This window comes from Diabrotica undecimpunctata, chromosome 3, assembly GCF_040954645.1.
Source record: "Diabrotica undecimpunctata isolate CICGRU chromosome 3, icDiaUnde3, whole genome shotgun sequence".
NCBI classification, from domain to species: domain Eukaryota; kingdom Metazoa; phylum Arthropoda; class Insecta; order Coleoptera; family Chrysomelidae; genus Diabrotica; species Diabrotica undecimpunctata.
In genome coordinates, this window is record NC_092805.1 from 76,943,175 (window position 1) to 76,969,900 (window position 26,726).

Genomic DNA, 26,726 nt, shown 5'->3' on the forward strand with positions numbered 1-26,726 from the left:
GAAGGATAGAAGTTTTTTTTTATAAAGCAACGCCTATACCCATGCCCACATATAAGTTATGGGACAAAAAAGAAAAATCGCGTGTTTTCGTGTTTTTTTTTCTTTGTTTTTTGAATATATTTTAGCCCAAAAAAATTATTTTCTACTCTAAAAGGTAAAATTTTGATAGAAAATTTAATTTTGTACTTAACTATATTACAATGCGCTAAAACAAATATTGCATTGGAAAATCAAGAAGTATACACGATCTCTTGTGAGGTCTGCGACATATAGTACATCGAAGAGACCAATAGAAGAATACAGGTTAGAGGGGAAAAACATCGAAACGCTATCAAAAGAAGACGTAATTCCTAGCACAACATGTCATAAACAAAGGACATAAAATAAACTTAAATGAAACAACGATTATAACTAACATTCGATATAAGCAATAGAAGTAAAAAAAACCAAACAATTTAAATACAAGATATGAAGCCCAAATATTTCCACTTGCATGAATTTTACAGAAAAAAGTAACGTAAATTTTTTGTAAAGATATTCCTTCCATAAGAAAGCCACATGTCCATTTTCAATATAAAATCTCTAATAGTTTCCGATATATTGGAAAAAATCGACTTTCATTTTGTAACTTCAAAGGGCTGTAACTTTTTTTATGTGCACATTTGTACTATTTATGACCTACCTTTATATATTTATATATATATATATATATATATATATATATATATATATATATATATATTATATATTTTTATTCTATATATATATATATATATATATATATATATATATATATATATATATATATATATATATATATATATATATATATTGTTATGATGTATTATTTGTGAATGATGAGCAATGAGTATTTTTAATAATATAATATATAGGGTTTTTATCGCGGTTCTCAAAGAATTAGTTTGTAAGTACTTTTTTAAATTATCTTTATTATATCTATTATGAAACACACATATATATATATATATATATATATCTAACCTAGCCAATGTAAATTTAAAATAAACTATCTTTAAATTGAAATTCTTATGAAACTAATCAAATTCTATAGAAAATGTAAAATTTAAACAAACTATCTTCAAAATTGAAATTGTTATGACACTAACTAAATTATATTAACAAAATTTTGTACCTTTCTGTCACTGAATGCCTAAATGAACTGTTTTCCACTATATAGATTCTAATCACCACTCAATGTCTTCGTGCTTCGGTTATCCTTGTTTTTGTGAAATTACTTTTTCCAATTATCAGCTTCCACCAATTTAAAATATATTTCTTCTTAAGCATTTATAAACCACCAAGCAAACCAGCAAACAGCATTTATATTTATTCTTCTTTTCAGTATACCAATATCCAATCACCAAATATATTATATAATTTTAATTTTCAATTAATACTTCTTGCATTATCCAATCACCATTTATACATTACATAATTTTTAATCTTCAATAATATTTTTTTTATACTGTTTCTTAATCTTCATTTAACTCACTATATTGAACAATTGGACCTTCTGTCTGACTATATTTGATGTGACTTCTATTTCATGCTAACTCTAATTAACTTTCATACTAAACTGGACTCATAGTAACTGTAACTCATAACTGATGCCTTGAATCCAAATCACCGGGTATTTATATCTTTTTCCATGTTCCAGAATTACCTAGCAAGAAATCATGTTCGATTTTGTTCCATCTCCTACATGTCTGAATTTTCTGGAACAGTCCATTTCGCAAACAAAGCCATCTCCGGTGATCTAGAGAATTCCTTACTTTTCTATCGAGAATTTTGTTGACATTTAGGTTTTTCAGATCAGAATATACACTTTAATCAGTAACTTAACATTCTAATTTAATAAACTACACATTTTAAACAACATATCATTATAACCCCACTTTATATTCGTAATAATTATTAATTTCTGTCTGTCACTTACTGTATAGTTGGTTGCCTATGCACATGGCTCACTTAAATATATTTACAACATTATAATCATAAAAAAAATACTTTTTATATGCTAATTTCTTAAAAATGCCCTCACATAAATAATTTTTATAAAATTTTCTAGTATATAACTTATTAAAATAACCAAATACTTTTAATATCTAATAGCATCTAGCATACAACCCATAAATTAATTTTTTAAACACCAATCATCTCAATATATATATATATATATATATATATATATATATATATATATATATATTTATATATATATATATATATATATATATATATATATATATATGTATATATATATATATATATCTATATATAGAATAAAGTATATACAGTATCTATGAAAAATCGTGTAACGACAATCTGTGATCGGAGTTTCCTAGATGTCAATTTAAAGAAACTTTTTGAAATATTTTTAAACAATGGCTACCCAAAACATATATTAAAAATACTCATATAAAAAAATACCTTACATACAAAATTTATCAAACCAAATTGTCCCACTTTTCAAAACATTTCCGAACATTAAATTAATTAAATACAATCCACTTCTAAATTCAAGGTTATTCTCAAAAATAAAAGTTGAAACTCCAAATTCATTAATGAGTAATATAATTTACAGAATAAATTGCAGTCAATGTCAAAGTTGTTATATTGGTCAAAGTCAACAGTGGCTTAAACAACGTGTCACTCAACACAAAAGTGACTGTAACATACGAAAAAACTCTTGTGCCTTAGTGGACCACCACTTGAAGACAGGACATAACTTTGACTTTAATAATGTAAAAATCTTGGAACAAGTTGATAATCATAAAAATCGACTTTTCCTTGAAATGGTAGGGGAGACCGGGGAGAGTTCGGACCATTTTTAAAAATTAATTTTTATTAGAAAAGTGTATTGATATATTTACCTTTTAAAGTAGTTAACTTAAGCTTCCAAGGTTCAGGCATAACCAATCAAGAGCAGAATATATCAAATCAATAAATTAACAACAAAAATAAAAAAATATTGCAGGGGGTCATTTGTCCGAAGTCTCCCCAGAAACGGGGAGACTTCGGACTAGGAACTGGGAGACTTCGGACAGTACTGGGAGACTTCGGACAGTACAACATATGTTACTTATAAAAATGTATTTTAAAAAAATAGACATGTTTAGATATTAAAAAATTAATGCAATGAATAATCTTCTAAATCTGTATTAAAATAGATCATATTTTCATATCTTTGACGTGTATCTTTCAAGGGCTTCGGTAAAATACATTTTATGTCTTCAAATATAACAAAAGCATCTTCTTCAGTGGAGATAAACCGATTAGAAGTGGCATGTTTTTTATAAAATTTTACGTCGTATCCTTTTATCTGTTTTTCCTGAATTTCTGCAACATAGTGCCGAAATGTAGCTGGTGTTTTTCCATAAACTCTGGCAATTATAAACTGACCATTTGCAATATTTGTTTCTTCTGTATCCACTTCGTCATCTTGCTCTATGAAGTCAGAGGATTTTTCATTGCTCATTATGTCTTCAGAGGAAGAAGAAGAAGATGTTTCAACAATTTTTTTAGTGACTTTCTGTCTTTTTTTAGGATTTACTTTCCTTGTAACAGATCGTTTTAGTTTCCTGTTGGCAATTTCGTCTTTTTCTGGAGTATCCGTGGCAATGATACATTTGCCCTTAGGCCTCCCTCTATTTGATGTTTTACGTTCTGGCGCCTTGGGAAACGGTCTAACCATTTCTGGAGAAATGATGTTTGGAGAAGTTGAGTGACTCGGAGAAACTAAAACTTTGCTTGGCCCCGGTTTGGACAAGCTATCAAAATCTCTTTTTCCGAGTTCCGGTTCTGTAGTAGGCATTGGTCTATCTGTCACGTAAGAAGATAAGAACTCTTCTTCTCCGAATATATTCCTGTCAAAAGGCCAAATACCTGTACACTTGAAACCACTTTTAATATTAACTGGATTGGCAGCTCTGTCCCAAGCAGAAGAACAAATAGCAGGCAAGTCATATATAGAAAGTGTCTGACCAGGATTAGACAACATCCAGGAATTAGCACCATCATTAAAAAACTTTTTGAAAGGACCAAACACTGTTCGGTCCAAAGGTTGTAACTTATTAGAAGTATGAGGTGGTAGTGTCAAAACAGTAATTCCATTTTCTTTGCAGTAATCAAGTCCCTCCACTGAGAGATGGGACTCGTGGTTATCCATGATTAGTAAAATTTTATTAGTATCAGAGCAGAGTGTATTTTTGACAACATGTTTAAGTACTTTCAAAAAATTATCACTTGTCATCCATCCTGAAGGAGATACTAATCCTAAAGCAACTTGAGGAACCCCTTTCATCATGCGGTTTTCATCAAAACGTTGCCGTGGGAATACCCATATAGGAGGCAATGCTTTTCCATCAGCAGAAATTATGCCCACTTGTGTAACTAATTCTCCACGTTCACGTGAGGTCACCTGCCCTATTTGATGTTGACCTTTTCTTCCAATTATTTTAGGTACACGCTGAACTGTAGTAACCCCAGTCTAAAAAATAAGTGATATTAATTATCAAAATAACTAAACAAAATTGTTAATTGACTCACTTCATCTAAATTGAAAATCGCTGAAGATCCAAAAGAATGACGACGTAAAACTTCTTCTAATTTATTTTGAAACGTCTCAACAGTAACTTTGTTAAAACTCGTCATTCTAGCGAGACTAGTGGCTTCAGGTGTTCTAATAGATAGTACAGGATGACGTTTCATGAAACCTGAAAACCAGTCTGTTCCAGCTTCTTCATTTTCGCTCCATGTAGTAGGCATTTTAACATGGTTTTTCTTGGCAAATTCAAAAGCTAAACGTCTTGCAGCTTTAGGCGTTAGTCCATGAAACATGGAAGAACAATCTAATAAATATTTTTCAAGCATTTTTTCCATTATATCGGTAAACACTTGAGATTGCTTGAAATTTGGAGAGAATGTTACGTTGTCTATACCCACAGCTCTAGCTTTCTTTATGTAATCTAGAAGACTAGATTTAGGAACGCCGTAGGTTTTGGCGCTATTCCGAATGCTCAATTTGCCGTCAAGCACCTCTGATGTGGCATTTTTCATAGTGTCTGCAGAAAATTGTCGTTCTGTTACCCTTGTATATGTACGGGGCATTATGAGCTGTAAGAGAAAAATAGAATAACTACAGATCAGGGGAGACTTCGGACACACAGGGGAGAGTTCGGACACTGTGTCCGAACTCTCCCCTAATGCAAACATTGGTAATACAATGGGTTTATAAAAAAACTTACCTAAATATTGCAACAACATAAACGCAAATTAATGAAATAAGTATAGTAGATTACAGCACCAAAGTTTTATACGTGGTAAGTCTATGTATTTTAAAATATATCTTCTGGATTGCACCGATATTTTTAGAACAAAACTCGACAAAACACTTCACAATAGATAACTCTGTGACTACGACCGAAATCACAGCTGTCAATACATAACCTATAATTATGTACAAATAAGGTTGTGTTTACCAAATGACAACAGTGCATCTTCAAAAATGTGCGAAATTCAAATGTGTCCGATGTCTCCCTGTGTCCGAACTCTCCCCGGTCTCCCCTACATATTAATAAAACTCCTGGATCTATCAATTATAAGACAGACACCAACCATTTAAGTAATATCTACTGCAACATACTAAACAATATATGATATGATAGATCTTAACCTTTAAAAATAAACTCAGTAATTCTCTAGTAACTCTACCTATAATTTTATTCTATTCCTAAATATCAGTATTACAATAACTGACTACATACCATCAATTACATTTTATAGATCAATTTACCATGTTCCTGATTCTTTCTTAATTCTCTACTATTAATTTCATCTTTCCACTTCATACTATGGATAATACTGTCATAATAATTGTTTATTTTAACTTATTCACTAAAAATTGTACAATGGGAATTCACTCTATAAAATATTGCGGTTACCATAACTCCTAAATAAAAATCAAACAAAAATGTCATGTATTTAGATATGTTAAAGAGAATTAAAATTGTTTTTTTAAAAGAATTAAAATATTCAATTTGTTGACATATAATAATTAATTATTCTAATAAATTTACAGTTTTCTCCTGAAGAAGTCACAAAATTGTGACGAAATATTGAGACAGAACATTTCCTACAGACCGATTGCTGATACTATAAATCAATATAATATATATATATATATATATATATATATATATATATATATATATATATATATATATATATATATATATATATATATATATGTATATATATATATATATATATATATATATATATATATATATATATTCCTTATGGGCAATTATTTAATAATCATTGTTTTTGCGGTGCGTAAACACTCGCTTGTTAGTATTGGAGCAATGGAGCGCCTTTACGTGCCGCCAAAAATTCTGACGAAAATCACCTAACAATATAATCCACGCATGTCAAGAAATTCTCTTTTAAATTTGATATTTTCATGTAAACATATCTTACATTTTCGTTGTGGCTTATAATGTGGTCCCTAATAAAACTGGTAAATTGTATTAGGATGCCACAAGAAAATAGCTGCAGACCAATATTTAGACATTATTTTATATGTATTAAATTTATAAAAAATATAATATGTTTATATATATGAGATATTGTTTAAGACTATTTAAACTAATGTTTGAAGAATGAGGCTTTGAGTTTCGGAAAATTCTAGTGATGCCTTCTTTTGTTATTTAAGCATTATCGAAAAATTAATTGTCATGGGTGTTGGGATAACAAAGTAGTTCAAACCCTTTTGCTAGGACTTTTTGAGTGTATATATATATATATATATATATATATATATATATATATATATATATATATGGAAATTTAGGCTATTGTTAAGAAGGTTAATATTATGACTTTTATTTATTTTAGGCCATGGAATGTACGAACCAATATTCAAACACAGAACGCAAGAAAAAGCGAGTGACTAATAATTACAGCTGTATAAATCTACAGTTGTCTCCGATAAAAGTCGAAGAATTTTTACACGAAAGAAATAAGACCGGGTCCCAAAAACAGCGACCAAGAAAAAAGCAAATAATCCAACCCAAGCAACTTCCTCAAGTGCAACAAAAAACTAAAAAGGCGAAGAAGTCTGCATGCCGTAACCTAAAGAAGCCGTTCGAGATTAAGTATCCCATCACAAACGTTAAACAAAAAATAACATTTGGTGAAATACATGTCAACCGTAGAACTGATAATAAGCTTGAGAAAAAGAAGAAAAAAGAAACACTTCATTTAGCAAAAGGAAATGGTAGAAATCGTAAGCAAATATCGCAAGAAAGAAAGGTATGTATTTCTTATTTTATGCGAGTCTTACACTCTCGAGATAAAATTTTGCAACATATCAAAAGTATAACTCAAATATAAAATATTGTTGCTTATTTAAATGTGTTATAGATAGACTGACCTATAAAGAGTGAACGTGTACGTATCGCTCTGTAAATTAGTCTGGATTTTTTGCAATTTATTATTTTAAATACCACTTTTATTAGTATTTAATTACGAATAGTGATAAACAAATATTTTTGTACAGGTTGGTGATATTTTCTTCATTGCTGCATCTAGTTTTTTGCAACCTATAGATAAGAAAGCAATTAATTCTGCCAAAAGTTCTAGGCTTATGGCAAACCAATATAGACAACACATTTTACAATATGAGTTTGTTATTTGCGTACATTCTAGGAGAAATATGAACATTAATCTTTGTTACCCAGTTGCTTTTGACTACAATAGCAATATAATTATGAATAAGAAATCTACAGTCAATACCACATTAATGCCTACATCCAGTAACACGGAATCTTTAACACCCACATCTTAAGTTACTGCCATAAAATCTAGACCCAAGCCTTCCTTCCCTAAAAAGAAGCAAGCAATTATTTATCACTCAGAAGAAAACTTAAAATTATTCGAATACGTAAAATCTATTTGTGATATTGTTGGCCCTAAAAATATAATATTTGCATATCTCGAACAACCGGATCTGCATATATCTAAGCAAAGTTAAACTTGTTGACTAGCTTATTACCAACAATCCCACTATTACAGTAAACGCTCTAGACCTACCTATTGGGAGATTAGTTACTCCAGCAAAACGTATTATAATTTCGAATGTCTGTCTCTTTAATTCCCCACGATTTCGTAGAAAATGCTTTAAACGATCTTTGTTTAAAAATCACTTCTACTGTCTCTTCTTTAAAAGCTAGAATTGAAGGAGATGAATATAGTCATATCCCCTTGTCATTGATGCCTCCTCCTAAAGACTCAATAAAAAAATGCATAAAATGCATAAAAAGCATAAAAAAGCATAAAAGCATGAAGAAGTCAAAACTGGATTTCACAGATTAATCTAAAATATCAGATGCACTCATCTGCAAAGCTTCTCAATTCCATCAGATAATCTCATAGCCTTTCTTTATAACACCTCGTCAAGTAGTAACCTAACAATACAAGTGCAGCAAATTACTTCTGACATCAATTCACTTTTATCTGACATGTATGCTATTTATCCACACCTAACCACCAAATCACTAAAAAATAGGTTCACAAGAATATTAAAGAAGATCAAACAGGAATTACCTTTAAACTTAGACGATACAGATAACCCAGTATCAAAAACATCTCTTGATACTTCTGATGATGATGACACAACCGAACATTTACAACATTCTGAAAACTCAAATCACTAACAACTTTCACACTTATTCAATGGAATTGTGACGGATTATTTTGCCGCTTAAAAAGAATCCAAAAACTTATTAGCGACACCAATTCAAATATCATATGCCTACAAGCAACCCATTTTAAACAAAATCATAATATTGTTTTTAGGGGTTATGAAGGATATCACAACGTAAAAACAGAATGCCTTAGAGCAAGTGGGGAAACCTCAATTTTTGTCAAAAAAGACGTCTATTCAACACATTTATCTTTAGTTACAAACCTAGAAGCAATCGCATTGACCTTATGGTGCCCTAAAAGAATGATTATCTGCAGTAGATATAGCCCATCGAGTTACGATCGTACTGAAGGTAAACGGTAGACTTAATTTTTCAACATCCAGCACCATTTTTAATTGTGGGAGACTTTAATGCCCACAATATTGCATGGAGTTCACAAACCATGTACGGAGAAAAAGTTGTAGAAAACGTACCAAAAATTACCGACACTTGTTTTCTAAACAATGATTCCAATACGCATTTTAATATTTTAACAGGAAGTTTCTTAGCGATTGACCTAAGTCTATGCGATTCCAAAATATATGCTTCTTTAACATGGAACGTTGTAGATGATTTATATGTTAGTATCCATTTTTTCCATCCCCAAAAATAAATAACGAAGAAAAATCATAAGGAACGGCATTAAAATCGAAGATTTTTAATGCTGACTGGGCAAGGATCAGAACTGAAGTAGATCGCCAAATTAAACAAATTTTCTTCTCTGAAAATATAAATAATGGATGCACATAATTGTAACAAATGCATTAAATTCTCTGCCGCTGAAATTTACACAGGAAAAAATATAATAACTACAAGAAAATTAATACCTTGGTGGAATGAACGTTGCACAACTGCTGTAAAAAAATATAAAATGCTCTTCATAAGTACCGCCAAAATAGAAGTGACGAAAACCTTATTTGTTATAAAAAAAACTAAGGCAAAGCGAGGTATATCTTAAAACAAAGTTAAAAACACTCATGGAAGAACTACGTTTCCACTTTAACTCATAATCAAAATAAATGTGATTGAAGACGATAATTGCAAACATTTCGGTATCCTGGGTGATCTTAATCACATCTTTTTTGATTGTCCAAAGTTTCAACATCAGGTTCAATATCTAGTCTCTGCTGGCTACAGGCTCGCAAAAAATACACAATATCATTATATATTTCTAGTCAGACACATGCACGATTCTTACACTGTACAAACTTCTTATACTGTACCCACAACATAATATGGACCCATAAGAAATTTTCAATATTATGTAGGGAATCTGTCGTTATAACAATCAAGAAACATTACAAATCTCCGAATAATCCGTCCTATTTCACTAACATGCACCTTAAAGATGTTAGAAAAACTAATGAACAGAAGACTAATGTGGTGTCTAGACAAATACAAAATTTTGAATTCAGCTCAATCCGTATTCCGTCTATCCCGAAGCACCACTGTCAACTTAGTAATGTTACAACCAGAGATCACAACTGTCTTTCAAAACAAGCAAGATTTAATAGCATCATTTGACATTGAAAGCCTTTTGACCTTCCACACACTATTACGTTCTACTGTATTGACCAAATTAAAAGAATACAATTTTACAGGAAATACATTATTTTTTTATCGAACAGTTTCTCTCTGGTCGCCGCTTCAAAGTATTAGTTAATGGAAAAGCTTCCTCAATCTACGTTCAAGAAAACGGAGTACCCCAAGGATCAGTTCTAAGCTCCACTTTATTTATAATATGATAATAATGATATTTGCAATAATACTCACAACCCAGTGAAGTACAACTAATATGGTGACAATCTGATATTATATTGCCGCAGTAAAATTACCAAGCAAAGTAAAGTTTACAACTACAACTTAATTCAAAAGGCAGTAAATGAACTACCTTTTTGGTCTATAAGTTTTGGTATTAAAATCCCTGCTGACAAATCAGAGGCACTCAAATTCAGTCGAAGAACCCGTAGCATATTGTTACCTCAAATTACGTTAAATGATCCCGCTTACACCTAACCTAACCTAACCTAACCTAACCTAGTATCTTGTGTTCATTCGCAGTAGCTAATGAACACAAGATACTAGGTTTAATTTTTAATAGTCGACTAACGCAAAAACCACAGAATACAAAAGTCAAAGGTAATTGCTTAACTGAATTAAATCTATTAAAATATCTAGCAAACCATCACTGGGGAGCTGATGAAGATATCTTAACCCTTAAATGCCCGTGATATGAAAATAACCATAAATGCCCATGTGGGGTCTCCTAGGGACCCCACTAAAATTTTCAATTTAGTAACGTCATTTAGCACTGACTAAAAGGAAAACACGGTTAAAAATAATTTTAAGCATATTTGAATAATTTTTATTTATTTTTCATACAAAATTAACGGCTTTTCTAGAAACAAATTATTTTCAATTCGAACAAAATTAAAATTAAATAATAATATAAGCATATAACTTTTAGTTGCAATTTTTACATACAATAGTTTTTTCTTCTTTTCTGTGCACCTGGCATATAAATTTTTTGCAAAAAGAGCAAACGGTATTCACTTTTCTGTCACAGTTTCGCGGACACTGGTAACAACGAGCACGTTTCTTAGCTGAATGGACGGATTGAGTTGCAACTTCGGTAGTTGGGTTTACCATTGGTATGCCACAATCTTTTAGAGCAGATTTTACATAGGCTTTATGTTTTATATATTTCGCTCTTTTTTTCATGTTGTTTCGAGCAAGCTCAGCCCCTAATTGTAACAGGAAAATACGTCTTCGTGAAAAATTATTTTTCTTCCAATCAGGATTTTTTTCAATGTATAAAATATAGGCATTTAGTGCACATATGTCTATAATATTCATAAAGAGCCTGAATGGCCAACGAGCAGTTCTTCTTTTACAGGAATATTCCCTAATCAGTTCGTCGGCATTATCAACACCACCCTTGGTATTATTATAGTCTAAAATCATCAAGGGTTTGTTTTGAGAGTCTTGACAAATTATATCACTATCGTGTTGACTTGAAAGAAGATGTACCATCCTGTGTATTTTAGGTATGTACGAAACCATAGCTAATTCTTTAGTAAAAGCAAATATTGACGACTCCGCAGGTCTTTTTGTCAAACTTAGTTGTGGTGGTGTATCAGGTTTATTTTTGCGGACGGTCCCAAGTAAAGTAAGGTTTTTAGATAAAAGATATTGAGCAAGAGGAACACTGGTAAAAAAGTTGTCAGTTGTAATTCCTCTCCAACTGCCATGATATGGTTCCACCAGATCTTTCACAACACGAAATCCCTGATTTTTCTCTATTCTACCACCTGGTAGTTTTCCAAGGTACACCTGAAGTTTTGATAAATAAGATGTTTTAACATCCGCGGCAGCCCAAATTTTTATCCCATAGCGGCAAGGTTTTGATTTTATATATTGTCTAAAAGGACACTTTTCTCTAAAACTCACTAACTGTTCGTCAACGGTTATATGTTCGTATGGTTCAAAGGCTTTGTCACAGTTAGAGACGAACATGTCCCAAATTACTCGTATCGCCGCTAACTTATCCTGTTCCTTCCGCTCCACCCTGGTCACTTTGTCATCAAACCTCAAGAAACTCGATAATTCTTCAAATCGGTTCCTAGCGAATGCGGCTGTAAAAAATGACCGGCGTATTGAGGTGTCTGTAGACCATATCTCTCGTGTCGATTCTTTCCCACACCTTAAAGCACCAGCTTTGATAAGTGCTCCTAAAAAGCTATCCAGTTCATTGTTGGTAAGTACCGTCCACTCTTTTTTGTTATTCGGATGTTTTTCGTTCGACTCTTGATAAGCCTAACAGCTTCTTCATTAGTATGAAGGCATATGACATTCTTCATCTCTTCGGTCAAAAATAAATTGAAATAGTCTAAAAACGTGTTGGAATTTTTACTATAGTTTGTTAAGCCTGGATGTACATTTATAATATTTTTTTGTTGCCTCTTGGATCTCACGAAAGGTAGGCTATTCCACTGCATTCCAGATTTGGATGTATATGTTGGACCACTAACCTCACTAATATTATCGTCCACTTCGGTAGGTTCTGCATCTGATTCCTCGTCACTGTTGACTTCTAAATTGTCCTTAGTTTCCGAAACATTTTCCTCAAAAACATCTTGCTCTTCGCTATCTGATTCGTCGGTAATCTCATAGTCGAAATCGGAGTCTGATATCCCTTCTTCTATATTTCGGATAATTTTTTCATGTTCTTGGTCGCTTATTGTCATTTTCATTCTCTTACGGTCCATTTTTCAATGTAAACTGACGAAAAATGTTAAAAATAATAAAAATATTCTGGTGCCTCTAAATGCCCAATCGGGGTCACAGCGAGACCCCACTTATCTAAATCTCTCTTACAGACCACTGCACCTCACGAATGTTCGTGGTATACTAACAGAAAACGTAGGAGACACGTCCACACAAATACCTGATTGCGCGGTTGCCAAATGTTTCAAATAAAGATATTATAGCCAAAAATGTATGTCTGGGGTCCCATAGTGACCCCGATTGGGCATTTAAGGTTTAAAAAAGATATACAGTTCTCTCATTCGCTCTCGACTGTATAATGGTTGCTTTGTATAAATGTCAGCATCAAAGACTTATTTCAGGACTCTTGACATTATTCAGAATACCGCATTAAGAATATGTCTCGGAGCTTACAGATCCAGTCCCGTTGAAAGTCTTCGATGTGAAATAGGTGAACTTCCACTTTCGCGTTGCAAGCAACAACTTCTTCTGACATACTTTACTAGAGTGCCTTCAAATCAAAACAACCCGATATATGTATCTAGGCAAAATAGTGGACGAATTCAACCTCGAAATTACACAAAATACAATCTACTATCGAAACCTTTTAGCTACCTTACTTAAGTAGAAGAGACAAATTAATCATTCGCAGGCTAAGAATTGATCTCATAAGGCTAACACATGGACACCTGATGGTTTCGGAGAAATCACCGGTCTGTGAAAAGTATAGTGAATCATTAACCGTTAGACATATTCTTATACAGTGTATCGAGTACAAGCAAGAACAAAAAAAAATTTTGGAAGGTCTTACAAATGTGATCCTTAGCGAATTAGAACTTGTTAAGAATGTACTAGATTTCCTTCAAGAAACGAATTTCTATTGTTAATAGTTATAAAATTGTTATAAAAATGTGTTATATTATAATGATCGTTTGAAGTATATTAAAAATCTGCAGTCGAGTGGTAAAAGTTAATATGTGAATCCATTAAAGTCTTTACAATTAATACATTTTTTACAACTAGTCACAAAAGATTAGACTGACGAGCAAATTTTTTCCGTAAACGTATTTTTCTTAAAACGAATGTTTGCTAAGTTCTCCCCAATGGTATTACTCACTTGTTTTAAACGGCTTAAACATAGCACTTAAAACGCACATAACTTTTAGGGATAAACTATTTGCACTAAAAATATTTTACACTAACTCGAAACTAGTATTCTAGTTTCTAAATAGAACAGAAATAGAAACTAGAATAGTAAGAAGACTAGTGAAGACTAATCCATGAGTAGAATAGCCTCTACGTTTGCATGGTTATAAATTTTGTTTTCATTTTCTTTTGCAAATACTTTAATATCTGCGACCATTTCCACATCTAGGTCTCTGTGTAGATTCCTACTTCTTATGTACCAGGGAACATTTACAATGTGCTTCAGTTCCCTACCAGCTTCACTACTTTTTTTATATATCATGAGCGTATTGTATGTATATGTATATGTATTGATAGCTCAGATTTGTTTCCGCAGAGCCGGTACAGTTTTCTGTATTTGATGTTCAATTCTATTTTTTTCTTTTGAATGTGTTTTTCCATTTTAGCCTGACATTTAGATTCATGCCCAGATATTTTGCTGTATTGGCATATGTTATAGTAGTGTCATTTAATACTATTTGTGTTTTATTTTATTTATTTTATATTGGTATATTGTAGGTCTACAGCAGATACAGCAATGGAAATAAAACACTACCTTGGGATACTCCAGCACTTAGTGTTCTTAAGTTAGAGTAACAACTTTATATTTTATTCTAAAGAATATTTCACTTATATACGGTTTTAGTAATTGACTATGTTCTTTAAGCAAAAGTAAGTCCAGTTTGTATTCATGCCAGACTTTATCGACAGCCTCAGCAACATCCAGAAAAACTGCCGAACAGCTTTTGATTACATTGCAAATTTCACTAGGTCAGCGTGCGTCCTCGTTACAATGATATTTTCAATGTCATAAATACACAATTGCGTTTAGCAATAATAGTGTAGTTGTTATTAAAAGGATTTTAAATTTTAAACTGAATTACTTAGATCTTATGTTTAATTAAATCCCGTTACACACTTTTTTTCCTCAATCGGTTTTATCTGTTCTAATCTTTCCATGTACTTTTTATTGTTCTTCTATATTTATTTTCTTTGTTTATTTTATTTTTTAGAAATCCATGTCTTTTCGTTTATTTCGTATATTAACTTTTTTATATTCATAATAAATTAATTAAGTTGAAAATAAGTAATGTTATAAGTTACAATAAGTTTGTAAATATCTGAAGTTACCTGCATTTTAATAAAAATTCAGAAATAAAACCAAGATATCACACTGATAATGACAGATTACACACATTACGACAAATTATCGATGTGTTTAATGAAAGATTACAATCTGTTTCATCACAAGTGTACCTTTATGTTTATGAATAGTTATTTTCAACTAAAGATAGACAGTATTTAAAATAAAATCATCCTGCGAAATCTCAAAAATAGGACACAAACTATTTGTTGCATTATGCAGAATCAGATTAAGTAATTTGGATTTTAAATTTTTTTGGACAGTTACTATACCTTAATTCCTCTTGTTACTTATCTTGTGCAACATTTAATTCTGTAAACTGCCTATGATGAAGAGCGATTGATGCGTTTCTCAAGAATATGTGGCCGATATTGATAAGGTAGAAATTCCATCAGAAATGTTGAAAAACTATAAAATAGTGACGCTTGTATCTTACTTCAAATAAAAATTACCTTTAGCGCAGGTGAATCGCTTTAACTGAGAAGAAAAGGAACCAATTGAAATAGAGTGCCCTAATTTAGTGAAAAAGTATAATAGACACATAGGAGGCTTCGATTTCCTATATGGGTTGATAGAGAGATATCAAATCAAATTGCGCTTTAGGAAATCAAATTAAAAAAGCAAAATCCATAAATGGTATTTACAGATTTTTTACGATTTGATTGATATGACCATAATAAACTCCCGAACGTTTTCAAGAAAGTTACAAAAACTTGTGAAGGCAATAAGTATCTTTAAACTCAAATAAAACAAGATGACCAAGCGATCTTAAGAAGGGTATTCAATAAAAAAAGAAAAAAATCTGTGTCTACTTCTTTTATATCACCTAAAGATGCCCACCAAGATGGATTTGATCATCGACCCGTTTATAATGAAACACGTCAAAGATGCAAAAGACCCAGTTGCAAATCATTTTCGTTCATCCAGTGTTTAAAAGGTAATTTAAACTTCTGTTTGAATAAAAACAATAACTGTTTAATAGATTTTCATAGGGACAGAATTTTTCCTAATTACATGATGTAAAGGTCTGATAAATATGAATTTTTTTTCTATATAAACAGTTTCACCTGACATAGATTTTTTTTTAATTTTTTGTTGATTATAGATATACATTTAGTCAGGAAAAACGATTTTTTACTCAAAAAAGAGCGACACACACAAACACACACACGTACAACCCAGCTCCGAGAGACATGTGTATTCCAATGAAACAGTAGGACCCACATGTCCGAAGATCAAACTGGTTACACTCCCTAATGGAGTGGTACCTATCTGACCCCCCAGCTCTGCCACCACCCCTCCCCATCGCAGGATATAACGAATAAGGAGGCTTTGTACTGAACGTTACTTTGGATGCCCTGGGTAATAGGACATCCTCTGTTTTACTTTGTGTCATTAAGTCACCTGATTTTAAAGGTAGCTTTAAGACCTTTTTTCCCTATAAATTACTGAAGTTAATTGAATACTTGACTTGGAACTTGTGTCCTCAAAAAGTGTGTGTTCCGGACAGCGAGTCACAGACTTAAGTCGGTGTCTCCTTATCCGAAATGTGTGTGTGCTCGGTCACTAAGCCACCGAATTGGCAAAATAAATTTTATTCTCCTCGCCGACTGAGCAACCGAAGGGTCTGGCCATCGAGCTCACGTTTGTCGTACGTGACCTCGATGCTCAGGTTTCGCGATTTAGTCTTTTGACCTACCCGAAGGCTAGTATGGGCCATTTGTCTGAAGCGCAGCTTGTGTGAGAATATGACCGATAACCAGCATTTATTTGACTTTTTTTTTCGTGTTTATTGAAACGAAAGAATTGCGCCTTGTAGGCTTCAAGTATAAATACTCACCCTAATGCAGAGCATTTGGTTGAAATGCTGTACCAGTCGTAAACTGAACTCTGAAGAAACACCCAATTCGATTTTTGTAGGTAAAAACAAAATTTTAAAGCAAAAAAATTAACGAAACGCGAAAACCATATTAACTGAAATTCTTTTGACAGTAAGCATCAACCGATGCATACTGTAATGGAGAAAAGTTGACTGATTTGTTAACTAATTTTGGAGTAAACACCAATTGGTGCATACCTACCTGAATGTATTTAAAAGTTCCCGCATTTTAACAGTATATAAATAAAAAGATAAATAAAAAGGTTAGAGAAAAAGTTAATATTATTACACCCTTAGCTTATTCCCTACTTACCGACGAACTTGTACAATTTGTACTGTAATAAAAAACAAATAAATATTACTTTTTAATAAAAATGAATCGTTCAACTAAGTAACATAAATACTCCAGTCGTTAAAGACGAAAATGTCAGTGAACCTTATCATTCGAACAAGTGAATTTTGCTAAGAATATGAATGTTGGAACACCAGAAAAAGATGCAAAAAGTTTGCCACTCCTACCGCCGGGCTTACTCTAAAACCTAGCTATAGAGGAGAAAACATCGATTTACCAGGAGTCTTTACTTTAGTTTTTTATTTTAGTTAAAAAGTCTGGGCACTTAACGACCGTGTGAATATAAAAGAGGAAGATGAGCGGTTTAAATATGGATAAAAGAAGAAATACATGAATACTTATAGTCAACAAAATAAGCACTATCGATAAATACCTAAGAGTATCAATATTTTCTTCTTAAGCTTTTAGAGAGATACGGAAATATGGAAAGACCGAGTGATTGCCAGTATAAGCAATTTCCTATTTTCTCTATAAACGGCTTCGGTGGGATGAGTTGGTATGTCACTGGTTTTCCCTGGGGTTGAGAAATCAACCTTGAAAGAGGATGAACTAAAAATATATGGTTATTGGTATGAAGATATAGAAGGCAAGGAGAAACCAGTACATCAAAGAACTTTATATAGATATTCCTTTAAATATTTAGAATCTACTGATCATACATATCTAACACACATATTCAGCGGGGGAAACAATTCTCATTGTAACCCCCCAGATCGGTACTACGCAAAATACCCGTTACATGCTCAAGAATATAAACGCATTACGGACGGATGGGTACTTGGAATGTAATATATATACAGGGTGTCCAGAAACTCTCGTGACAAACGAAGACCGGACAATTTTATGACAATTTAACCCAATTTCCCTAGTCCGAAATTGCTTCATAAGGGAGCTAGAGCTTTTTGAAGATGACGCCTAGTAATTAGTTTTTTTTTAATACCTCCATAATGCTTATATGTAGTTATAAAAACGAAAACCGGTAAGATTATTTGTCATCCGGTGTTTAATCGATTTTATCAATGCGAATTTCTAGTACCGGTCATAGGCGTCCGTTTTGGGTAGATCAACAGTTATTTTAACGCATAACTTTTTTGTCTTTACCTTTTAAGCATTTGTGATACTAGATTAATAAATTTTCAGGTATTCTAGTACTAAAAGGTACACCTACATACTTTAAGTCGATAGGATATACTGTTTTATAGAAAAATCGATTTGAAGATTTTTCGTTTCTCCGTCATGAAAGTTAAATTAATAAGTACCTAAACAAAACTAACACAAAAGAACAAGTATCAAAAGTAGATAGTTGTAAAAGATGCTCGATGTTGATGACCATAAGTCTCTATACATAAATTTGCCCTTTTACTTGGAGAACGCCAAATTCTTGCATTCCAAAGTTCCAAAGTTATTTCTAAATTCGTTGCAAGCATCTTGTATCCTTAGCCAGAGTTGTGCACGATTTTGTATCAGAATGGAATAAACACAATAATCGCAACGATTAAAATACGCGACCTTACTGGCCAAGCAACTGGACAGTCTTTCCAGTCCAGTGGTCTTCGTAGTCATTATCAGAAAGTCTCGTACATTCCTGCTAAAGTGGGCCGGACAGCCGTCATGTAGAAACCATAAGTTTTGCCAAATATTTAAAGGCACATCATCCAATGAATTAGGTTAAAAATTTTGCAGGAAATGTAAGTCATTAGCAGCATTTAAACGAGCAGGCCCAAGTAGATAATCGTTAACTACTTCTATCCAGACGTTTATGCTAAACCTATGCTGATGCTTAAAGTCTTAAACAATGTGAGGATTATCACCAACGGGCGAATAATATTGTGCATTATGCACATTAAAAATTTCTTTTTTTGTGAATGCATCTTTGTCGCAAAACAAAATGTATCTGAAAAAATTCTTTATTTTGATTTTTCTCATTTTGTAACCATCTAGCGAATTCTTCACAAACAGAAAAATCTCCGTGTAGAAGTGCTTGTACAGTATCAGTGCATTGTAAAATACAAAGGATATAAATTTTCTTTGTCTAAGATATTTAAAACGGAAGATTTTGAAATTGTGGGATACATGGCAGATAGTCTTCAAACGCTAATTTCTGGATTTTCCTTAACTTCCATTAAAATAACATCTTCATGTGCTGCTGATATATCATCATGTTTCATTATTTATTGAGACCACTGAACCTGTTTTTCTTAATCGTTGATGAAGAGTTGTAAATGTTGAGTGAGTGAAATTACGATTGGGAAATTTTTCAGGGTACTTATCTACGTTGTGCTGCTCGAGCGTTACACCTTATTTCGCAGTAATCTAAAACATATCAGCGTATTCCTCATTAGTAAAAACCATTTTTGTTGAATTAAAATTGTTAAATTTGAATGCCACAAAGTAAACAACTAAAAGGTAAACTTCGCGAACTGATCACAATTTGACAATGGAAACGTAGGTTATAATTCTGTTAATAGGGCCATGGCCAACTAGTACAAAAAATATTAATTTAACCTTCATGACGAAAAAACGAAAAATTTTCTAATCAATTTCTGTAAAAGACGGTGTATCCTATCGAGAGTAAGAGTAGCTTTTAATAATAGAATACCTGAAAATTTAATAACCTAGTATCACAAATGCTTAAAAGGTAGAGACAAAAAAGTTATGCGTTAAACTAAACGTTGACCTACCCAAAACGAACGCCTATGATCGGTACTTGAACTTTGCAATTGTTGAAATCAGTTCAACTCTGGAGGTTAAATAATTGTACCAGTTTTCGTTTTTCTAAATGGAAAAGTTCTGGAAGTATTCAACAAAAACTAATTACAAGGCGCCATCTTCAAAGAGCTGTAGCTCCCTTAGAAAACATTTTCGGACTAGGTGAATTGGGTTAAATTGTCTTAAAATTATCTGAGGAATCTTTGGTCTTCAGTTGTCAGGAGAGTTTCTGGACACCCTGTATATAAACCAGGGAAGATCTACAAAGCACCCGATGAGGTGACTGAATGTTTAAATAATGGCACTAGGTGAGACCAGATGGTCTGGATCTGGCGAAATCGAAATCAAAGATTAATCAAAAAATGAAGACACGAATGAATCATTATAGTAGTGCAGCAATAGTGGTTGATAATAGTTTCTGTCAAACTCTAATCCGTTTTAGTACTATATCGGATTGACTACTAATAATATCAGCTCAAACAACATATGTAACTCTTAATATTATTTAGGTATACCCCCACAATGTAGACAAGATGAAAGTCAAATAAAGGAGTTGTATAATGATATTTAAAAAGCACTGGATAGTATCAAGAATATAGATATAGCCATAAAAATACCAAGATGTTATTGGTTATTTCGAGAGAAAAAAGAGAATATTATCAGAAACGAGATAGACTACATTCTTACCAATAAGATAGACCGTATTTCATTAGATTGGCGAAAATATATCCAGGACCAGATGAGACCAGAGTGACATCATATCATAATCTAGCAAATATAAAATTTGTAGTCCGTTTAAAGGAAATAAAAGCCCAACAAAAAAGATTCATTTTTTATAACGCACTAAATGATAAATGAAACACCAACTAAAAAATAAAAGAACAGTTCAGCAAAAAATTGCTCATTACAAAATATAGAATCTAGTGAAAAATGGAAGTATTTAGAAACACTAATTATCCCAATTAAGGAGTCCCTGAGTAAACCTAAATTCGGCAAAACTGTCCATGGTAGACAAACGGGATACTGCAACTAACAGGCAAAAAAAGATTATTATACAAAAATAAAAATGTGAATGAATACAAGACTGTACAGGAACAAATCAGAACGATCCATTAACGAGAAATGATCCATAAATGCCCATAAGTACTGTAACTAGTAGTAGTAAAACAATTGGCAGAGATCAATGGAGAAATGTAACAAAGACCAACATAATACGTGTTAATGAGACCTATGTACAGAGTGTCCCAAATTGGTATGGATATTGCAGGGTAGAACAAAAACTAGAGGAGTTAGAAAAAAGTAGTTCATATATCATGACTTTTTTTTTGTTAAAGTAACAATTGTCTAATCAAATCATTAATAGCTCCCCACATTAACGAGATACAGGGCGACTATTAAAAAAGGTCGAAAACGACAGGCTTATAGATCTTCTTTCTTAAGAAAAATTTCCATTAACTTTATTGGAACGTTTGATAGATATATTATGGAATGGTTCAGTGGCGTGAAATTTTTTTAAGAGGTATCACTAAGGAAATATAATACCAATTTATGATTTTTTTTATAAATGGAACACCCAATATATTTTGACATTTTTCGTTTACATTTTTAGCTCTCTTTTATATGATATGACATATTACATATCTACTTTCAGTCGTTGAAGGTACTGTGCAAATAAAATGTTTATAGTTGACATCACTTTAAAAGAACTTAATGAGGATACTAATCCCTAACAGTTTTATTTATTAAAAATAAAATAAACTTGAAAGTAAAATTATGAAAAATAAAATATGCATTTGGTATACCTATATTTAATGGCAAAATAATGCTATTGCAATAATATTCAGAACAATGGAAACCAGACAAGAGAATTTTTAAAAAGCTTTATTCATTACAGTATCAATGTCTCGTACCACCACTTCTTCTTCTTTTGGTGCCTATCCTCTGTGGATGTTGGCAATCACGTTGGTCTATACAACTTTGTTGACAGCTGCACTAAATAGATGTATGGTAGTCATTCCTGCCCACTGTCAGATTTTCTTCAACCACGATGTCCTTCTGCGCCCTTAAGATCTTTTGCCTTCTATCTTGCCTTGTAAAATTAGTTGAATTTGTTGATACTTCTCATTGCGCATCACATGCCCTAAGTATATCATCTTTCTGATTTTCACGATACGCATAATTTCAAGGCCTTCTCTCTCGCAGCGGGGTAAAACACACAAAAAAATCGATTTATCAAGAATCTGTACACCGTGGAAATATGTTTCAAATAAAAAATGTAGCTGACATAATTTTAAACAAAAATGTTTATAAGCAATTTTTGTGTAGAATTAACCGTTCTCTTAGAAACTCTTAAAGCGACCGTCGATTTTGCATGTCAGTTACTTACGCGAAATCAATGTTCAATAAAATTTGTATCATCACGACGGTAAAAATTCGACATCTTTTGATCCAAATTTGCTATCGACAAAAATTAAGATTCATTTTAAAGGTAAGGAGTGCAGCTTTCGTATGCAGTTTTTGTGTTTTTTGCAGAGAATAAACTCAGTTTTTATAAAGGTGTTAAATAAATTTTAACGTGGGGCGATTTTTGCCATTTTTTACGATTCGTGTGAAATCAATAAAATTAATCACTTTCATTGATCTGTTGTAGTAAAATTTCCATTTTTAGAGATAAATCTTTAAAATCTATAACATGAAATTTCAATGTTGAGTTAGGTAACAAATATGAAGCATTTGAAATATGAATAAAAAATGCAGAATTTAATGTTTTATATTAAAAAAGATCACACGTCACGGGAAATGCATTAAGGAAGACGGTTTTTGAGTGTAGTTTATTGCAGAAGTTTTGTTCTTGTGAAAAACGTACTAGTGTAATTAAAAAAAAAGTTTAAAATGTTTTAAATCGTTTGTTGTATGAAAGTTTAAATCCAAAGTTTTTTAAGCATATTTCAAATGCCTCACATTTGTTGCCAAAACTTAAAACTAAAATTTCATGCTATAGGTTTTAGAGATTAGACTCTAGTAATCAAAACTTTATAGTGACCAGTCAATGAAAGGGATAGATTGTATTGATCTCGTGAGAATCATAAAAAATGGCAAACATCGCGCCACGTTTATTAATTTAACACCTGTATAAAATCTAAGTTTATTTGCGACGAAACACAAAAACTGTATACGAAAACTTAAAACTGAACTCTTTACCTTTAAAATGCATCTTCATTTTTGTCGATAGGTCACTTTAATTAAAAGATATCGAATTTTTACCGTCGAATTGATACAAATTTTATTGAACATTGATTTGGCGCGCGTAACTGATATGCAAAATCGACGGTTACTTCAATCGTTGTTTCTAAGAGAACAGTTCATTCTACACAAAAAATGCATATTAACGTTTTTATTTAAAATTATCTTAGATACATTTTTTATTTTTATTATCCTAGCTAACATTTTTTCTACGGTGTACAGATTCTTGGTAAATTGATTTTTTTTGCATTTTTACCCCCCTGTTAGGGTGGTTTTAGGGGGAAGCCCGGGGGTAAAAGTGGTAAACTTTTTTGCATCTTTTTGGGGTTCCAAAATTATTATGCTAGGCAAAATTCAGCTTGGTCGTATGATTTTTGGAGGTTCAGTGGCATTTTCGACTCTGACGACTGGAGTATACAGGAAAATGTAAAGTAATGTAGGTAATATTTGGCGATGAAGCTTGCGTATCCAATGTGGAATTTTATCTGACACAATGTTTCACATCCTCACTTGGTTCAGGGGATTAGGAGGCAAGGAAGATTTGGCTTTAACGGTAATGGTTTTGTAAAGAATAATAAATTAGTTTCTTAACTGCTGCCGGAAATATAGATATCTTAAAAACGAATTTAAATGACATTTTTGATGAAATGAGGAATATTTGAATGACAGAAATTCGTTGAAATATTGGGCAAAACCAAGTCAGAAAAAAGAAAGCATTGGTTTGATCATGAGTTGGAAATGGCCACAAATAGAAAGAACGCAGCATATCAAAAAACCATTGATGCAGGTTGTACACGGAGGAAAAAATAAGAGTATAGACAGCTTAAAAGAGAGGAAAAACGTATCCATCGACGTAAGAAGAGGGAATACGAACAGAACACTCTCAGTGGGATACAAAGTTTATTCGATAAAAATGAAACGAAGAAATACTACAAATCGTCTCTACGTCTGCTCTTTAATATTGCCTTGGAAAAGGCAATCACACAATTAAATATTAGAATGAATGGAACTATTTTTAATAGATCGACGCAAATTCTCGCATTCGCTGACGATATAGTTATAGTAGGCAAAAGTATGAGAGACAAGGTGCAGTGTTTTACAAGGCTTGCGGACGCAGTAAGTGAATTAGGACTTGTGGTAAACGAGGAAAAAACCAAATATATGTTGGTTTCTAAAAACCCCCGAAATATCCAAAAAAGAATTCATATTAACAACCATACCTTTGAGCAAGTCAAACAATTTACATATCTTGGATCGCTTGAAAACGCAACCAACACGACAAGCGACGAAATAAAAAGACGAATAGCAATAGCAAACAAAACTCTTCACGGTCTCCAGAAACATTTAAAAAATAAAAATATAAAACGTGCAGTAAAGCTTAATATATACAGGACCTTAAGACCGGTTTTGATATATGTGGCTTTTGACCTTATCTCAAAATGATAAAAAACTTCTTGGTATTTTTCAGAGAAAAATTCTTAGAAAGATTTTTGGGGCCGTAAATGAAAATGGGCTATGGCATCGAAAATACAACTATGAACTATATCAGTTATACACCGATCCACATATTGTGAAATTCGTTAAAGTGCAAAGACTTGGGCTGGACACATTGCTACGTTGTCAGATCACGAATACACGAAGAGATTAACATTTTCAAAACCAGAGGGCATAAGAAGCAGAGGACGACCACGAATGAGATGGATTGATGATGTGGAAGAAGACCTACAGATTCTAAGGGTTAGAAGATGGAGGGAAGTTGCCAGGAATCGACAGGAGTGGTGACTTCTTTGTGAGCAGGCCAAGATCCACAACGGATTATCGAGCCACTTATGATGATGATGAGGAACATTTCGCTTAGCGCAATACATTTTGGTTCCAATAAGATGGAGCACCTGCCCATAATGCTGAATTCCTTGTAAATTATTTAAATGAAAAATTTCTTCATAATCGGTGGATTGGAACTTATTGTCCTGTTAGGTCGCTCTCTCGTTCACCAGAACTAAATTCTGCTGATTATTTAATTTGTGGATTTAGAAAAATAACAGTATTTATAAAACTGACTTTAACACTAAGAAATAATTACTACAAATCATTACTCAAGCATTTAGGAAAATAAAGCCAGTGTATACACTCAATTGTGTAAGATCTGCCAGAAAAAGTTGTCTAACTATTTATTATTACGACAATCCGGGGAGGATTTATTATAATTTTTATATTTTTGTCAAATTTATTCTAGTTGTTACGTTGTTAATTATTGTTGTTATAGGTTTATTATAATGTTAATATTTTTCTAAAATGAACTCTGGTTGTTAGGTAGTTTTTGTTGTTAGTAAATTTGTTATTCCTATTTCTTTAGTTTATGATCTTATTTCTAAATTAAAGCTGTGAAGGATTAGTATCTGCATAATAAAACATTAAAATGTCTTACTGAGTGTTTTGTTTCTGTCTTTAACGTGACGTCAAATTAACAGTTTAATTGCAGAGTAGCTCTAACGACTGAAAATAAATATGCAATATGTTTAATTAGATGAAAGATAATTAAAAATGTAAACGAAAAATATTAAAATATATACGGTCATATAAAAAAACAAAAGTTGATATTATATTTCCTTAATGAAACCCACTAAAAACTTTTTGGACACCACTGAACCCCTCATAATATATATAGTAAAAGTTCTAAGAAAGTTGCTTGAAAGTTATTTTAATAAAGAGAATCTGAAGAAGAAAATCTAGTTTTCGACATTTTTCAATAATAACCCTATATCTATCTAATGTGGGGAGCTATTAATAATTTGACTTGGAAATCGTTACTTTAACGAAAAAAAGAAGTCATGTCATCTTTACTACTGTTTTTATGTCTCCTCTAGTTTTCGGTGTACCCTTCAAAATATACCAATTAATATTAAAATAATCAAATTTTTGACTTAAGATTATCACACCAGTCGGTCTGTGAAAAAATTTTTGATATCACATAAAAATCTTGCTAATATTACTTGGTTACTTGGTTAGATTTCAGGTAAAAATCTTGCTGATATTACTTTGCCTAAAAAAGCTGATATTACTTGGTTTCTTTTAAATTTTAATTATTAATCATAAAAATTTCGAAAACATTAATTTTTTACCTATAAAACGTTTCTTATGCATTTTAAAGAAACTGGTAAAAAAAAATTGTAGCCTTAA

The 26,726-nt window shown here is 32.0% G+C and overlaps 1 protein-coding gene across 7 annotated transcripts in view; it reads left to right on the forward strand.

Moving 5' to 3' along the window:
- LOC140436937 (uncharacterized) overlaps positions 1–26,726 on the forward strand; it is a 257,943-nt gene that overhangs the window by 116,642 nt on the left and 114,575 nt on the right. For all 7 annotated transcript variants that reach the window (XM_072526098.1, XM_072526100.1, XM_072526099.1 and 4 more), the window contains one exon: positions 6,919–7,335. In XM_072526098.1, coding sequence (XP_072382199.1) covers positions 6,919–7,335 — 417 coding nt within the window. The remainder of the gene's footprint in view (positions 1–6,918; positions 7,336–26,726) is intronic.